This window comes from Rhamphochromis sp. 'chilingali', assembly GCF_963969265.1.
Source record: "Rhamphochromis sp. 'chilingali' genome assembly, chromosome: 10".
Lineage (NCBI taxonomy): Eukaryota > Metazoa > Chordata > Actinopteri > Cichliformes > Cichlidae > Rhamphochromis > Rhamphochromis sp. 'chilingali'.
This window is the reverse complement of record NC_137937.1, coordinates 16,564,557-16,578,722: the sequence shown is the minus strand read 5'-3', so window position 1 is coordinate 16,578,722 and position 14,166 is coordinate 16,564,557. Positions and strand designations below refer to the sequence as shown.

General features: G+C 41.7%; 1 protein-coding gene across 6 annotated transcripts in view; it reads right to left on the bottom strand.

Moving 5' to 3' along the window:
* Nucleotides 1-168: 168 nt before the first annotated feature.
* Nucleotides 169-14,166, bottom strand: part of rtkna (rhotekin a) — a 53,701-nt gene continuing 39,703 nt past the window's right edge. For 4 of the 6 annotated variants that reach the window (XM_080892916.1, XM_080892918.1, XM_080892921.1 and 1 more), the window contains exons 2-11: nt 11,184-11,445; nt 9,560-9,613; nt 7,126-7,243; nt 6,229-6,453; nt 5,965-6,059; nt 5,295-5,401; nt 4,968-5,102; nt 3,862-4,027; nt 3,623-3,727; nt 169-2,629 (exon numbers count right to left, since the gene is read on the bottom strand). In XM_080892916.1, coding sequence (XP_080749042.1) covers nt 1,920-2,629; nt 3,623-3,727; nt 3,862-4,027; nt 4,968-5,102; nt 5,295-5,401; nt 5,965-6,059; nt 6,229-6,453; nt 7,126-7,243; nt 9,560-9,613; nt 11,184-11,445 — 1,977 coding nt within the window. In that variant the 3' untranslated portion in view covers nt 169-1,919. The remainder of the gene's footprint in view (nt 2,630-3,622; nt 3,728-3,861; nt 4,028-4,967; nt 5,103-5,294; nt 5,402-5,964; nt 6,060-6,228; nt 6,454-7,125; nt 7,244-9,559; nt 9,614-11,183; nt 11,446-14,166) is intronic. The other 2 variants (XM_080892917.1, XM_080892919.1) reach the window with 1 other exon arrangement.

The window sequence follows — 14,166 nt, the reverse complement described above, 5'->3', positions numbered from 1 at the left end:
AGGGTTTAATTTGGGGGGCTTTTAGTGTACAAAATTAAGAAAAGTAGCGTGATTTAACCTTCTAACAGAAATATCAGATTTTATTTTTAAGTTCAGTGCATTACTAAAGAATTTCACCATAAAAATATACACAGAACATGTTAATTTGGATACATAAGAAAAGACAATTTTTAATTCATAAAACATTTATTTAATGTTATATTATTTAAACACGAGATTTCCACATCTCTCGTTTTCAGTTCACCTCCGAGGATGGCATACATGCAGAACACGAAGCCTGCCAACACGGGAAACTCCGCCAAGGTTATAACATTCAATGTTATCTGTGACAGTTAAAAGATCTGCACGTTATCTAATATTATGATCATCAAATATCAACACAGCTGCATTTATAACAAATTCAGTAATGTAACAAAAAAAAAACCAAATACAGGAGGTTTATTTGTTAACTTATAAAAATTAATTTACAGTAACAAATGCTGTCGTTCAGCGTACGACAGATCTTAGTAAAAATGATTCGAGTTCTGAGTCCCCAAGAGGGCAACGGCTTCCAGAGTCCACAATAAACACGGAAACGGGGAAAAAAAGAGGCAAAGATTTACTGCACTGACAACACCAACCCTCCTATAAGGTTTTCTGTAAGAAGAAGAAACTGCACTGACTGTCTAACTAGCAAAAATGTAACAAGAAGTTGGCGGCAGTGTTAAGAAATCATTAAAAAGGTGACTGACTAGAGTTCATGTAAGCACACTTTTTTTTTTTTTAGAATGTTTTTTTAGAATTTCGCCAAGATTAAATCAGTTTTCTTTCTTTGTTGCGTGATAATAAATCGCTGGACGGCAGGATTGGAAACTGAAAACAAACAATGCTGCAGATTAGTATGGCTTGGGTTTTCAATAATAATTGAGCTTTGGTTAAAATCAGTTTGCTTAGGAGTTGCACTGTGTGATCTATTACTGTGTGATGTAATACTATCTATTACAAATCTATTACTTAGTCTGATGGCAGCCTGTCAATAGTGTGCAGATAAGAGGAGAGCACAGATTTTTTACCCTGAAGAGATCACAGTCGTAACTAGTACAGTAAGTATGAGCACTTGCAGAATCATTTGAAATGATCTGACGAAGAAATATTTTAACTGCAAGTCAAAACATGCATGAAAACAAAAATGGTGCATAGTCGTTCTGGGAGACCCCACAAATAGCATGAATAATAAGTAGACTGAAACAAGTATCACAGTACAGGCGACAAATAACCCTTACCTCTACACATAGCAGTCTCTAATATTGGAAAAATCTTGACTGGTGTGTTCATATTACCTCATGCTAACTGGCTTCTATACTGCAAACACTGCAAACTTTTTGAACATAACAGGAAACATCCAGTCAAAATACGACTAGTGCATTAACAGACATGTTTGAGTGGCCAGGATCACTGGCCACTCAAAATGTGTGTTTTTTTTTTTACTTTGTTTTTATTTTTTCCAGTTTCAAAATCAGATTTTCAAAGACAGAAAGTAGACCTAGTGTGGCATGAATTTGAGCATGCCCTTATCTGTTAGCATCAACTTCTTCCAAGCAGCATTACCATCAATTCTCAAAGCAAGCAGAGTACCTCCCAAATACTTTTGGACTGTTTTGAAACACTGTGGCAACCAAGCAAATGTCAGAGACTCCTGCAGTGATTGTCACATGTCTTTTGTGTTAGAAGACATTCCAGTTCGCCCAAGAAGGGTCTTCCATGGCTCGTCCTCCACCAAGAGGCAGGCTGGAGGCATCCTTCTCAGGGCTGTGCATGTGGCATCGCAGATTGCCTGAGTTTGGTTCACGTGTGTTAAGCTAATTAAACCATGGTTTAATAAGCACTGTTGCCTTTAGGCAAGCAAAAAACCCCAAAAAAACCACTGTCAGAAATGAAGTTTACACCTGACTCTGGAGCCAGTTGCGAGGATCAAGTCTGGCCCTGAGGTTTCTTAGGCTGCGTCGAGCTGGGGAGGGCCTAGAGAAGGGGCCTCCCTCTGATGACTCTGGGCTGTGGCTGCCCTCACTGTTGCTGGAGCTGTTGCTTGAGGTGGAGCTGGAGCAGGATAGTGTGGTTTGTGTGCTGTGCTTTGACCGGGGGGAGCGACTGGAGATGGGGAGAGGAGCAAGCAGGGACGAGGGAGGCGGCTGGCAGGAACACTGGAAGGTCCCTCCACCTCCGTACCCTCTCCCTCGAAGGGTGCTGAGCTTAGCATCCAAAGAAAGAGTGCGTGGCCTCAGACGCGAGGGGGAAGATGACAAAAGAGAGTAGCTGGAAGTAGGTTCAGGCCAGCCGTGGTGGTGAGAGCAGGGACTGGTGCTACAGTGGCTGTCGCTATCTGAGGTCAGACTTGCGTCTGAAGACAGCAGGCCGAGCTGTGGGCAGCGGTGAGGACTCACAGGACTCCGAGGCAGTCGATGAGGGGTGCAGGGGCTGTGGCCAGACATGCGAGTACAGTGACGAGAGCGGCCAGTACAGGCATTGCTCTCCTCAAACGCAGACATCCAGGTGGGAGAGGTGCCTAGCTGGCTACGGAGCTCCAGCTCCTGCATTCTCCGAGCCAGGATGTCTGACACGTTGCTGCTGAGGTCATCAGATGACTCAATAACTGCAAGAGAAAAGCGGCAAATCTTATTAGTATGCCGCCATGGAGTAAACCTGAGACCAGTTTTACAGACTGATCAGTTTTTCCTGGGATTAAATCTAAATTGCAGGGTTTTTTCTTTAGAACAAGTGCTAAAGATAGCAATTACTGTAGGATATTTTTAACATTTTGAGTGTATTCATGACATCTTTCCAATTCATGCAGATTACAATACTGCATAATTCTATTCAGAATGCAGACTCCAGCTTCTTGGGATTGCAACATTTACCACAAACCAATTCATGTTGAGTCCTAGTCCTGTTACTTCACCTGTCGTTGTAATAGGATGAGAGCAGAGCACGAATCTCAGCAGACACAGCGTTATCCTGCAGCAGAAGACCCTCACAGGAGGGTGTGGCAAGAGGAGCTGCCAGGGTTAGGAAAATCAACAGGGAAGTTGGTGAGAAAGTTGGGATAGAGCAGAGACGGGGATGAGGGAAAAGTTGGTAGTTTGGCAATTTTAATGGACATGACAAAAAAAGGAAAAGGATACACGCTCATTCAAACAGGAGTGATGGGAAAACAAAGAAAGATTTCATTCATGCATCAAGATAATTCAACCATTACAATGAACGGTGAAAGTTTATGAAAAGCGTGATGAAATTAATTTTACGTTATTTCACACGGAAATAAGGGAAATGGGGAACAGGAAATGGCGAGGAAGGATAGATATGACATACAAAGGAACGTGAAAAGGAAAAAGAGGAATAGAGAAACAGAAGACAAGTTAGTCAGCACGTCAGAGATAAGAACCCTTCTATTTAGAGCACAGAGAAGTGAAGCAGAGAGTGAGTTTGAGAAATCGGATAGGAAAACGTAATTGACAGCATCTTTGATGCACGTGCACTCAAGAAACAGAAATTCAACACAGCCACATGCAATGCAGGCACAGTGCTTTATTTTTCACATTAGGTTATAAGTGACCAAAAAACACCTTGACACAAGGAGAATTCTTACCCATTTCATGATACAAAGAGCCTTGTTTCGGTGTGATAGGAGCTGGTTTTCGCGGCGATGGAAGTTCAATTTTCATTAAGTCATCACAGCATTGTTTCCACTGGCCTGTACATTGGAGGCAAACGTCACCATCAACAAATCAAGCAGCAGATGGAGAATATACGGCACTATATGCTGTCCTTTAAAACATATGTTAAACGACCACATGTTGCGGGTTTAAATGACACATAAGGACCTACTCATATCGTAGAAATGTTGCCAAAAGGCTTCCATCCAGCGGTGTGTCTCCTCGCGGCTGTCTGTGGTCACAGTGTGCGTAACCTCCTCTCCTCCGTAATGGTTGCTGATGCAGATATTCTGAACTTTACTGAGAGGGTCTTTCTCTGATGCACGTATTCTGGTCTCCTGAAACACAGGAGTGGCAAAGAATACAATCATCTACCGCAAAAATGTCTACAACAGGGAACGAATGGAAGTACAGTGTGGTTCAATGAATAAGTCTCCACTGAAAATAAGCCTTCATTAATAAAGTCACCAATTAGTGCTCTTCCAAACCATTTCCCTCCAGCAATTATCCAACAAAAGGATTCTGACTCCCAATTCCCATAACTTGCTGTACTCTAAATATGGCTAGGTATGACTATGACCACTAGATGGCAGTGTTGTCCTGTTCACGCCTTTGCCATGCTGCGCTCCCTCTTTCTGTCTCCTCTAATGTGAGCCGCACAAAAGATTATACAGACCTGATCTGATTGACTTGGCTTTAGGTTATCAGCATGCTCAAGGTCAGAGGACACAAAAGACCGAGTGCGTCACTACAGAAAGATTGTGAAGCAGTCTAGGAATCGACTCTTAAAGACACAGGAAATGAGATGATTCAGAGCGTGACTGGCCAGCTGACTGATCTTTATTTGATGCAGGGAAAAATGATGGCAAGAGAGAATTATGACTTCCATTTGGATAGAGGGGTCTTCCTGTGTATACAAAGCTTTGAGCAGTAGAAATGTGCCTTTACAGGCCTGATGAACGTTTCTATAGTCACACCTCAAAAGGTAACAACTGCAGTTTGGTACTCATGAACTCAATGGAGCTCGATTCTGACAGCTCTAGGTGGCTTTTTAAAATAAACCTTGAGAACCGCTGCAAAGAAAAGAGCTAAATTTTCTCTTTAGGCTCAGAGTCTACCAGTGAGCTTGTTATTTAAATGTGTGGTAATCCACAAGCTTGTTTTCTTACCATCTATTCTGATGCCTAAGGTGTTACCAAAAATATGCAGCTACTGCTTCTCTAAGGCTGGATCGAGCTCAAAGAGATAATATACTGCCTTTCAGATTTCTTTGCTGACCTTGTTGATGCCAATAGTGAAAGCTGGCTCAACGTTAGCCTCCACATCTTCTTGCCGGTAGTAGCAGAAAAGGTTTGTTCCTTTGAGAACGGCGTGAACTTTTGTCCAACTCTGAGGGTCACCTCCACACTGCTGCTAGGTAAAGAAAAAATGGAAAAAAGGAGCAAAAAATACGCACACAAAGAGAGACGACAACATGAGATTGAGAGAACAGGAATGTGGTAGGGGAGAAAAAGAATAAAAAGTGTGGATATATGCCAAAAAATCTAGCACAACCCCTGGAGGAATAGTTTGCAGCAACGCACATTTGCAGGCTTGCCAGCTTACCTTAACTTTCAAGCACCCGCTCATCATCTGTTGGGTCATACAGTGAGGCTGAGCTGCGAGGCGGCAACACATACTACCATAGAGTGGCAGCCAGTACGAACACTCTTCTGCAGGGAGGGAATAGATGGATGGGGAAAAAATAAACACTTATAAATAAATAAAAATATTCCCATGCCATTAAAATTCCACACAGAAACATGCATCCACACACACAAACCGACACACACTGCATCCTCACGTCACACCGTCCCCCCTTTAGCACACACTGGGGTATAAAAGGATGGCAGCTGCAGGGAGTGTCATGCAGTTTGGCAGTGAAACTTTACAGCAGGCTGCAGGGCCAATGAATAAAACACTAGAGGCCTGTCTGTGTTAGGGTCTGGACCCTTGTTATCCAGCATCATTACAGCTTTACACAGCAGTCACCTCACTAGCGCAGCCTTTATTACTGTGACCTTGACAATGGCTGCCTGTCAGAGAAAGTGGGAGGACAGAGGAGGAAAAGAGGAGGAGGCATAGCTGCGCCATATGCTGGTGTAAAGGAAATGATCAGAATGCCGGGCGAAGAAGTGAGGCGGTGACGAGAAAGACGAAAAATAGACAGATGGCCGATTTGGCAGAGGAAGCAGAAAGATGGCGAGGACACAGATTGATGGTGGCTGCCACTCACCGTTGCCTGAAATGATGAGGTCATGCGTGCGAAAGCTGTCCTGGACGTGTGACAGTGACAGTGTGGTGTGGGCTAAGAGGTGGTACTTCGGGCCCCTGTCAACACACAAGAGTGAAGAGAAGAATTTAATTTGGTGTTTGAGTATGCATGTTTGCAGTGAGCGATGGTCTCAATAAATATCTGCTCTCTGAAATTACAAGTTATTTCCAATCCATTTTCTGTTTTTGTATAAAAACTATAGATATTATATGAAGCTAAACTTACGGTACAGAGGGAACTGGCAGCAGGAGAGGGGCTCCCCCTCCGTTGCTTACGGGACTACACGGTCCAGGCTCCATGGCTGCCCGGAGTTTCTTCCCAGCTGATCGACCCAGTGAAGAGCTCAGCTTGCTGGCCAGTTTCCTTGGTGTGCTGCCTGCAGAATAGTCATCCTCTGAGCAGCAGCTATACAACTCAACCCGTAGCTCGAAACCTGGGCTGGCTTCACTACTGCAAGAGAAAACGCTCATCATCACCATCTCTTTAAGGGTCATTTTGAAAGAGTAACTAAGTGCATCCACTCGAGTACAGTGCTTACTTTCACATACCTATGTGCTTCATGTGTGCTCTTTTATACCTCTCTTGTATAATATTTTGGGCAAAAATGTTGTACAGTATTCATGAGCCTGGTTCTGCTGGAGGTTTCTTCATGTTAAAAGGCAGTTTTTCCTTCCCACCGTTGCCAAGTGCTTGCTCGTAGGGGGAGATCTGATTATTGGGGTTTTCTCTGTATTATTGTAGGGTCTTTAGGTCTCTAGGGTATTGTAGGATAATCCTACAATATGAAGCAACTGTTATTGTGATTTGACACTACATAAATAAAACTGAACTGGCAAAACGATTGTAGTTTGTACTGTATTGCACTTTCAGTTACTTGCCAACTAAATTTATTTGAATTCTAAATACCGAACATAAAATTGGCTTAACAATCAGGTGTTATAGATCGCCCTCTCATTGGTACTTACAGTGTATCAAACAGTGCATTTACTAATTGTTCAACTTTGGATGTACAACATTACAAAACCATGTTAATACAATATTAAACTACTGGTTTTACTACAGTCTTCTGTGATGGTCACAGATTATATGGCTGTTCGGTTATAGGACTGACAGGTGACTTACAATACGATAGTGTTGTCAAAGCAAATATCGGTGAGTGTCCGGTCTACTATCACCATGTCTGTATCAAAGATTTCTTCTCCCAGCTGCAACAGGCAGAACACCGCACATCGATGAAGCTCTACGAATGCAAATGTAGAAAGTCAGAAGAGAAGAAGAGGAAACACTTCTACATAACAGTGCATTTTTGAAACACTTCAGCAGCTTTCATTTACTTGCATCACTTTAAAAATCAGAGCCAAAATGGCAATGCAGCAAACATTAAACTGTTGGTTTCAGTTTAATGGTCAGCTGTGCTAAGAATTCATGGGAAATAGTGAACAGTATTTTGAAACTAAACTACAGGAATCTTTGTGTATGTGAAGATTATATTTTAGGGAAGGTTTCACTGTGATTATAGATAAACCCTGAAATCTTTGTGTCTAAGAAAACCATCATTTCCATAACACCAGTGAGAAATTATGAAAGAAACTACAACAGATGGAGCAGACAGAGTCGGGGCAGACAGGCCTAATCTCTTCTTCTTGAGCAGTTTGATTAGAAAGTTCCAGAAATCTACCCATAAAAATCAAAATTTGACCAATCTCCACTTAAAGGTCACCTTCTTGTACACTGATATACTGATTTCAGTGTTGCCGCTATTTTGAGACGGAACAGTTTGTTGTTTTGAATGATCGCCTAAGGTCAGCGAGACTAAACAGTAGTTTTCTGCAAGAAAAGAAGTGCCGAATTATTTCAAGAGTAGCACATGAGTGGGTTTTTTTTGTCAAATTCCTAAGGGCTGTGTCCATTGAGGCGTCTGAGCGATGTCCACGTTTCAAAAATAAAAGTGGATGGGTTGCCGCTCTTACACACTAGAGGAGATCCAGTGAGCACCGAAGAGGCACCAGTGCCTCTGGGAACAAAACGAGCTTACACGAAACAATTTAAAAATAGCAGCAGCACTGAAATTGGTCTAGAGGTGAGCAAGGACTTGACATTAAAGAAAAGATTGGAAAATTTGAATTTCCCAAGATTCCCAGAACCCTATGATCGCACCTTCACCCCACAACCTCATATTGGGGATAATCTTGTATTTCTTCCTCATAAAACACTTTATAACTGGCACTGGTAAGTTCTACTCGCGCTTCCATGTAAACGGCACATTGACACCTAATGTCCCACACTTCATTGCGCAATTACTATTCCAAGTATGAAATCAACACTCCTCACTAAAATCTGACTGGACAAATGAGAAAGGAACACACTTTGCCTCAGTTTATGTCTCTGTGTGCTTAATGACCTTGACTTACAGCCTCATTAAGCTTTGTTAAGAGACTACTACCTGTCTCAAGAGTTCATTTCCATGCACAGGTCACGCAGATTAATTCATTCGAGTTGCCAAGGGAGAGGCTGAGCACTGAGACTATTATAATGACGGTATGGAGGTTAACATACATTAAATTTATCTAGAGCAGGTGGGATAGAAAATGGCCAATATAAAAAAAATTCCATTGTTAGATTCTCAGCGCTCTATTGAATTTTATCACAAAGACAATTTAATACGAGCAGGTTCACAGGAATATTCCATAAGACAGAAAACTAGAGTGGATCCTTAAACGCACCACAGATTTTATTTGTTTTTGGCTTACAGCTCTCCCATCACTACTAAGAATGAAGCGCTTCATTGCCTTCGTGATTCTTTGTAATAGCCAGCAGGCAAAGCAATCCAGACAGGACAGTGGGTCAAGTTGTGCTTCCAGGAGTAAAGTAGAGAGATAAAGCTAAAAAAACAAAAAAGCTCCCAATGACTGTGAAGATCATTTCTAACAGCTGCGACTAAAGTCGTTTTTGCACATGCATTGCACCCCTGAATGTTTCTAGGCAATATTAAATGAATCAGTTGAATTGGAAACTAAACAGCCTTCACTGTGTGAACTCCCCCAGTAAGTAGTCTAGTAATTAATGTCTGATTGAGCCCATGTGAGAACTGGGTAGATCACTGACTAGAGAAATCACAGTGAGTGAGTGTGTGGTCCATACCCAACCCACTGAGTAAAGCAGCAAATAGCATATTTCTAGTGCTGAGAATTCATCTGACACAGAGCCTCCTGTTGTGTGCTGGATGTGAGAAAGGGCAACTTTGTACAGATGGATTTTTGCCACACTGTCTGGAGTCTGGGGTGTAAAAATGGGCACAGAGCAGAGAAAATGTCACACCGCAATCCGTCCATGTAAGCGTTTTCACCCGGAAGCGAGAAATAAAAGGTCATTTTCATTCTAGAGTCTCAATGAATCTCACACCTCCCCGCCCCATTATTTCAAGGATTTCAGATACAACCGCGGAAGCAACCGAGGGCTACTTTCCACAGAAGCTGATTATTAATAAATACTGGAAGTATAAATCATTCATAAGTCATCAATGACTTTCTTCACACACACACACACGACTTCTCACCTCCTTTGTTCTTGAAGTACTCCGTGTCTTTCCACATGAGAGGGATCCGAAGATCTGTAAAGACAACAGGCTGAAGATTAGACAACAGAGGACCAATTGTGCCTTTCTTTATAGTCATGTGAAAAAGAAAGCTTTCACAGGACCCTCAATAGTCCCGTGAAAAATAAAGTATAGCCTTACTGCTGTCATAGGAATTAGGAGGATAAGTAGCAGTCAGGTGCTACTAATCAAATGCACTTGATTAGTTAACCATCAGCAAGTGTAGATGCCTCTATGAAAACAGAAGTTTAGACAGTTTGCAGGTCTGGAGCCTTCAGGTGTGTGCTAACACACAACCACTGTCTTCCCAGGACTGCATGTCCCAGCAAATTCACCCCAAGGTCAGAGTATGCAATGATGACAGAAACTGGAAAATACCTAAGAGCTGCATCTCAGACTCTACAGGCCACAGTTAACATCTTAAATGTCAAAGTTCATAACCTTAAAATTTGAGAAAGACTGAACAGGTATAGCTCATTTGGAAGTGTTGTCAGGAGAAAAACACATAGCTGTATAACACAGAATAGGATTGCTAAAAGTGATTCCACAAGCTACTGAATCATGGGAGTTTCTTTGCCACATGACTGTAAATATCCTGCAATAACAACGGATGCTCATATTAACCAAGTCGCAAACAAGGCACCAATCACTAGTGCAAACTTCAGGTTGCACTAAGCGCTCAGCTTCAGACAAGTTTTTGGGTCTAAATGAATTAAAAGAAAGAGGATGTCGCTAATGCGGTCATCTCACAGCTCCAAACGTGCACAGAAAGTTCGCCTGCTGTTCAAATCTTCAATTTATGAGGGACTGCCAGTTGGAATAATGTGGAATTTTATGGCAGGGAGCCTTAAAGCGACAGGAGCTAAAATAACTTGTTCCAGACAGAACTGAACTGATGAACCGAGGGGCTGCATGAAGACCCGGTTTACTGGGAATAATGCAATTTATTGTCACAGAGTTTAAGAGTAAAAATATGGAGGAGTTTTATTCTTAAGAATCTCAATAAGCTTCTTTTGGCTGCTCCCTTATTCACAAAGCGTCACCATAGCAGGTAGCACCGCATGCTTAATTTGGCAGATTTTTACCCTTCCTGATGCAACTGCAAAGGCATTTGTGCCACATCCCGTGACCGAACCACGGATCATTCGCTTGCTGGGTGAATGTGTAAATCATTACAATAATGCTTTTCAAAATGTCTTTGTTTACTTACATTGCATTCTACAAGTAGACAAGATGACAGTAAAATTTGATCTGACTGTCTTGATCTCCAGAGTGAGCTTTCATCAATGTGGTGGACAGCAGCAAGTCAGAAAGTACAAAGTAATTTAAAAATGAAACATCCGCTATTAAAGGCTGATGAGAGCAGCTCAGCATTAAATTACAGTAATAAGAGGAAGCTTAAATTTGATCCATTTCCTCCTTTTACTGCTGGTCACAGTCTCTTGGCAACAACAGTGCCACATTTAAATGATTAAATAACTTTAAAAGCTTTCTCAAAATCTTCCAAAATGCTGGGAAAATTTCCGCCCTGAACCTTCTCCTATCACTTTTCTCTCAGAAATAAACGCTTTTGTCTATTTCTCACCTGAGATGGCGACTTTTCCTTTACATGGGAGCCTGTCGCCCATCGGCCCTGCATCTGATGATCTGCGTGTGACTTTCTGCATGACCTGAGCCTCCTTCATCCTCTGCAGTTCTGACATGTAGGCCATGATACGGGTGCTGCATGTCTGTAGACTCTTTGCCGCTTCCAAAGCCTGGTCTTTTTGGGAGCAGGCAGCCAGCAGCTTGCAGGCTCCATCACGCATTCGGATCTCATGATCAATCTTCTTCTGAATGTCGCTGTCCTGCAAAGACGAGAGCGGGACAACAGGCATTTATGAGTAATGAAGACCCATTTGAAAGTGAGGTACACAATAGATTCACTTCTCACTGATAAGACATTTTAAAAAATGATGTTTTGGGAGAAATAAAGGCACAAAAAGGGTTAGAAATGACAACTTCAAGCAAAGTTTGCATTAGTTTGTGTATGTGTGTGCATGGCCTTTAGCCCTCTTAACAATGAGCCCACACCCCTGCTGAGCAGACACGTCCATGTTGAATCATTTAGTGCAAAGTCACTTGGCATACACTCACACAGACGGAGCGGTAACTCTCAAGTTGGGAGATAAAGAATGAAGCCGTCAAATGCTGAAAGTCTGTGTCCCGAAGATACCCCCAGATACTCAAATGTGCACATGCGTACTTTGCAATTTTAAACTGATTTCAAACAGATTTCCTAAAGAAAAAACAGCACTGCGCTATCAAACTAAATCTAGCCAATGTGCTTTAAGAAACCTGTCACATGGGTGTAGTAAAAAAACGAAAACAAAATAAACCCCCAAACTTTAACTTTGCTCAGAAATGAAAACACAATGTAGATATACAGTACTCACAAGTATTCACAAACACAAAAATAAACGCAGGATTCAAACGAAGCTCAAGGAAAAGAAAAGTTTGACTAAGCTTAAGGGTTCATGCTAATCCACCCGGCCTGCAAAAGCATTTGTGTAAATTCCAGTTAAGAAGTATAGAACAGTAAGGTTATCTTTAAACTGAAAACAATCTGTTATTATCATTATTATTATTATTATTTTTATTGTTGAGCAGATGGTGTTCAACCTCTCCCTGACTGCTGAAGCACGTGTGTGAGAGCGTGTCTGCTCGCCATCTCCGGCGATACATTAACAAGAATCCGCTGTCCTCAAATATAACCTCTAATGCTCCGAGCGCTCTCTGCCTGATAAATGCCTCGTCCTTTCTCCGCTACTCCAATATTACTCATTTATCTTCTCTCTCTGTCTGATTCCTATGAATTTTTTATTCTTTTCATTTAAGCTTTTATAATTCACCTCCTCTTAGACCCCATCCGTTCCACTCCACCGTCCTCAATCGGCTTTTCTTTCTTGTCCTCCACATGCTCTTTCTCCTTTCTACCTGGCTCTCTCTCTCTCTTTCTCTCTTTAAGAATAAGTCACTTTTGTTCAGCAGAGAGCCAGCAGGAGGGGAATGAATTTGATTTCAATGGGAAAGTTTACATTTGGACGCAGATTCTCACTGGACTGCACTACAACCTGAGGTTTTGTGTGATTAACCGCTGCACTGAAAGAAATGCTTCTTAGGATATGACCACATTGTTTCTGCACGGTGGTGAAAGCTATACTAGAAATTATAAATCATACATGAATTAAATAACTCCTTGCCTAGAAGAAACCACCAAAAACACTGTCTGTCATAAGCGCTCCAGCAGTACTTTCTCCTTACTTGCTACAGTAACAGGATATCACATTAAAAAGGGATGAATGTGAGATTTCTCCACAGAAACACTCTAACAGAAGAACTATCAGGCACAGCAGTGAGATAATGATCACTCTAGAGTCATGCACAATCTACACTGCAGCTGTTAAACACAACGTGGCTAAACAAATAGCCTCCATCATTAAATGAACGCTTTTACTGCCCCAAAAACAATTACAGCACTCTTGAAAAATCAAGGTGATCAAATTATAACAACAGTATAAACATAACAGTTATCAACTGGATGACTATGAGGTACAAGAGGAAATTTTAATTTTCAAGGTCAAGCACTGTTTCATGAGCATTTACTTTGCAGCGGTTTAGGCAATAACGGCTGCGTGTTGAGTTATTTAGAGGGGACAGCAAATTTACACTGTTATACAAGCTGTACACTGACTACTTTACATATCTTCAGTGTTGTCCCATGAAGAGATATAACAAAATATTAACATTGAAAATTGATTGAAAATAAACAAATAGCTGAAGGAACTATTGCCCAGGACCACTTTAAAAAGGGAGTGGCTCAAGACATTTGCACAATACTATACTTGGCATTAAAATGCATGTGAAAAACAAAAGAATTTGCAGTAAAATGTGACATTTTATGCCAAACTTTCCATGATACCAAGTGTTCTTGATGCTTGAGATGCCTAATGTAGACATTTCACTTATTTATCATAGGTTACAGGTTATATGTGAATGCAGGCAATGAGTAAGTTAGTGATAAAATTACTGCATCTTTTTTATGTTATATGGGTAAAGCAAAAAAAAGGAAAAAAGAAATTTGGAGTGAAAGGCCAGTGTCCTTGTTAGCAGTAATGCCACAAACCACACATGCAGCACTAGACGTAAGCTTGCCTGGACAGCTCTCAAGAATGCATACACTCCCATAAAGACACACACTCACACATAGAATAGAATAGAATAGAATAGAATGCCTTTATTGTCACTATACAGTTGTACAATGAGATACAGAGCATCTCCTACTCAGTGTAAACATGCTTTTGGGGGGGGGGGGGGGGGGGGTCAGTTCTGTACATGCATAGGGAGCAAAGAAATTGTCCATGTCGGTGCAGTAGGTCTTAGAGTGACCTGCTGGGAGGAAGTCCTGTATTTATAGCTGCTAATTTAACAGGCTTTTCCTTCTGGGGATCTCAGAATAGAATTCAAGCAGCCTAGATCCACGTCTAATCCAGAAGTCTGGCTCTACGTCAGGCCAGTAGGGTACAAAA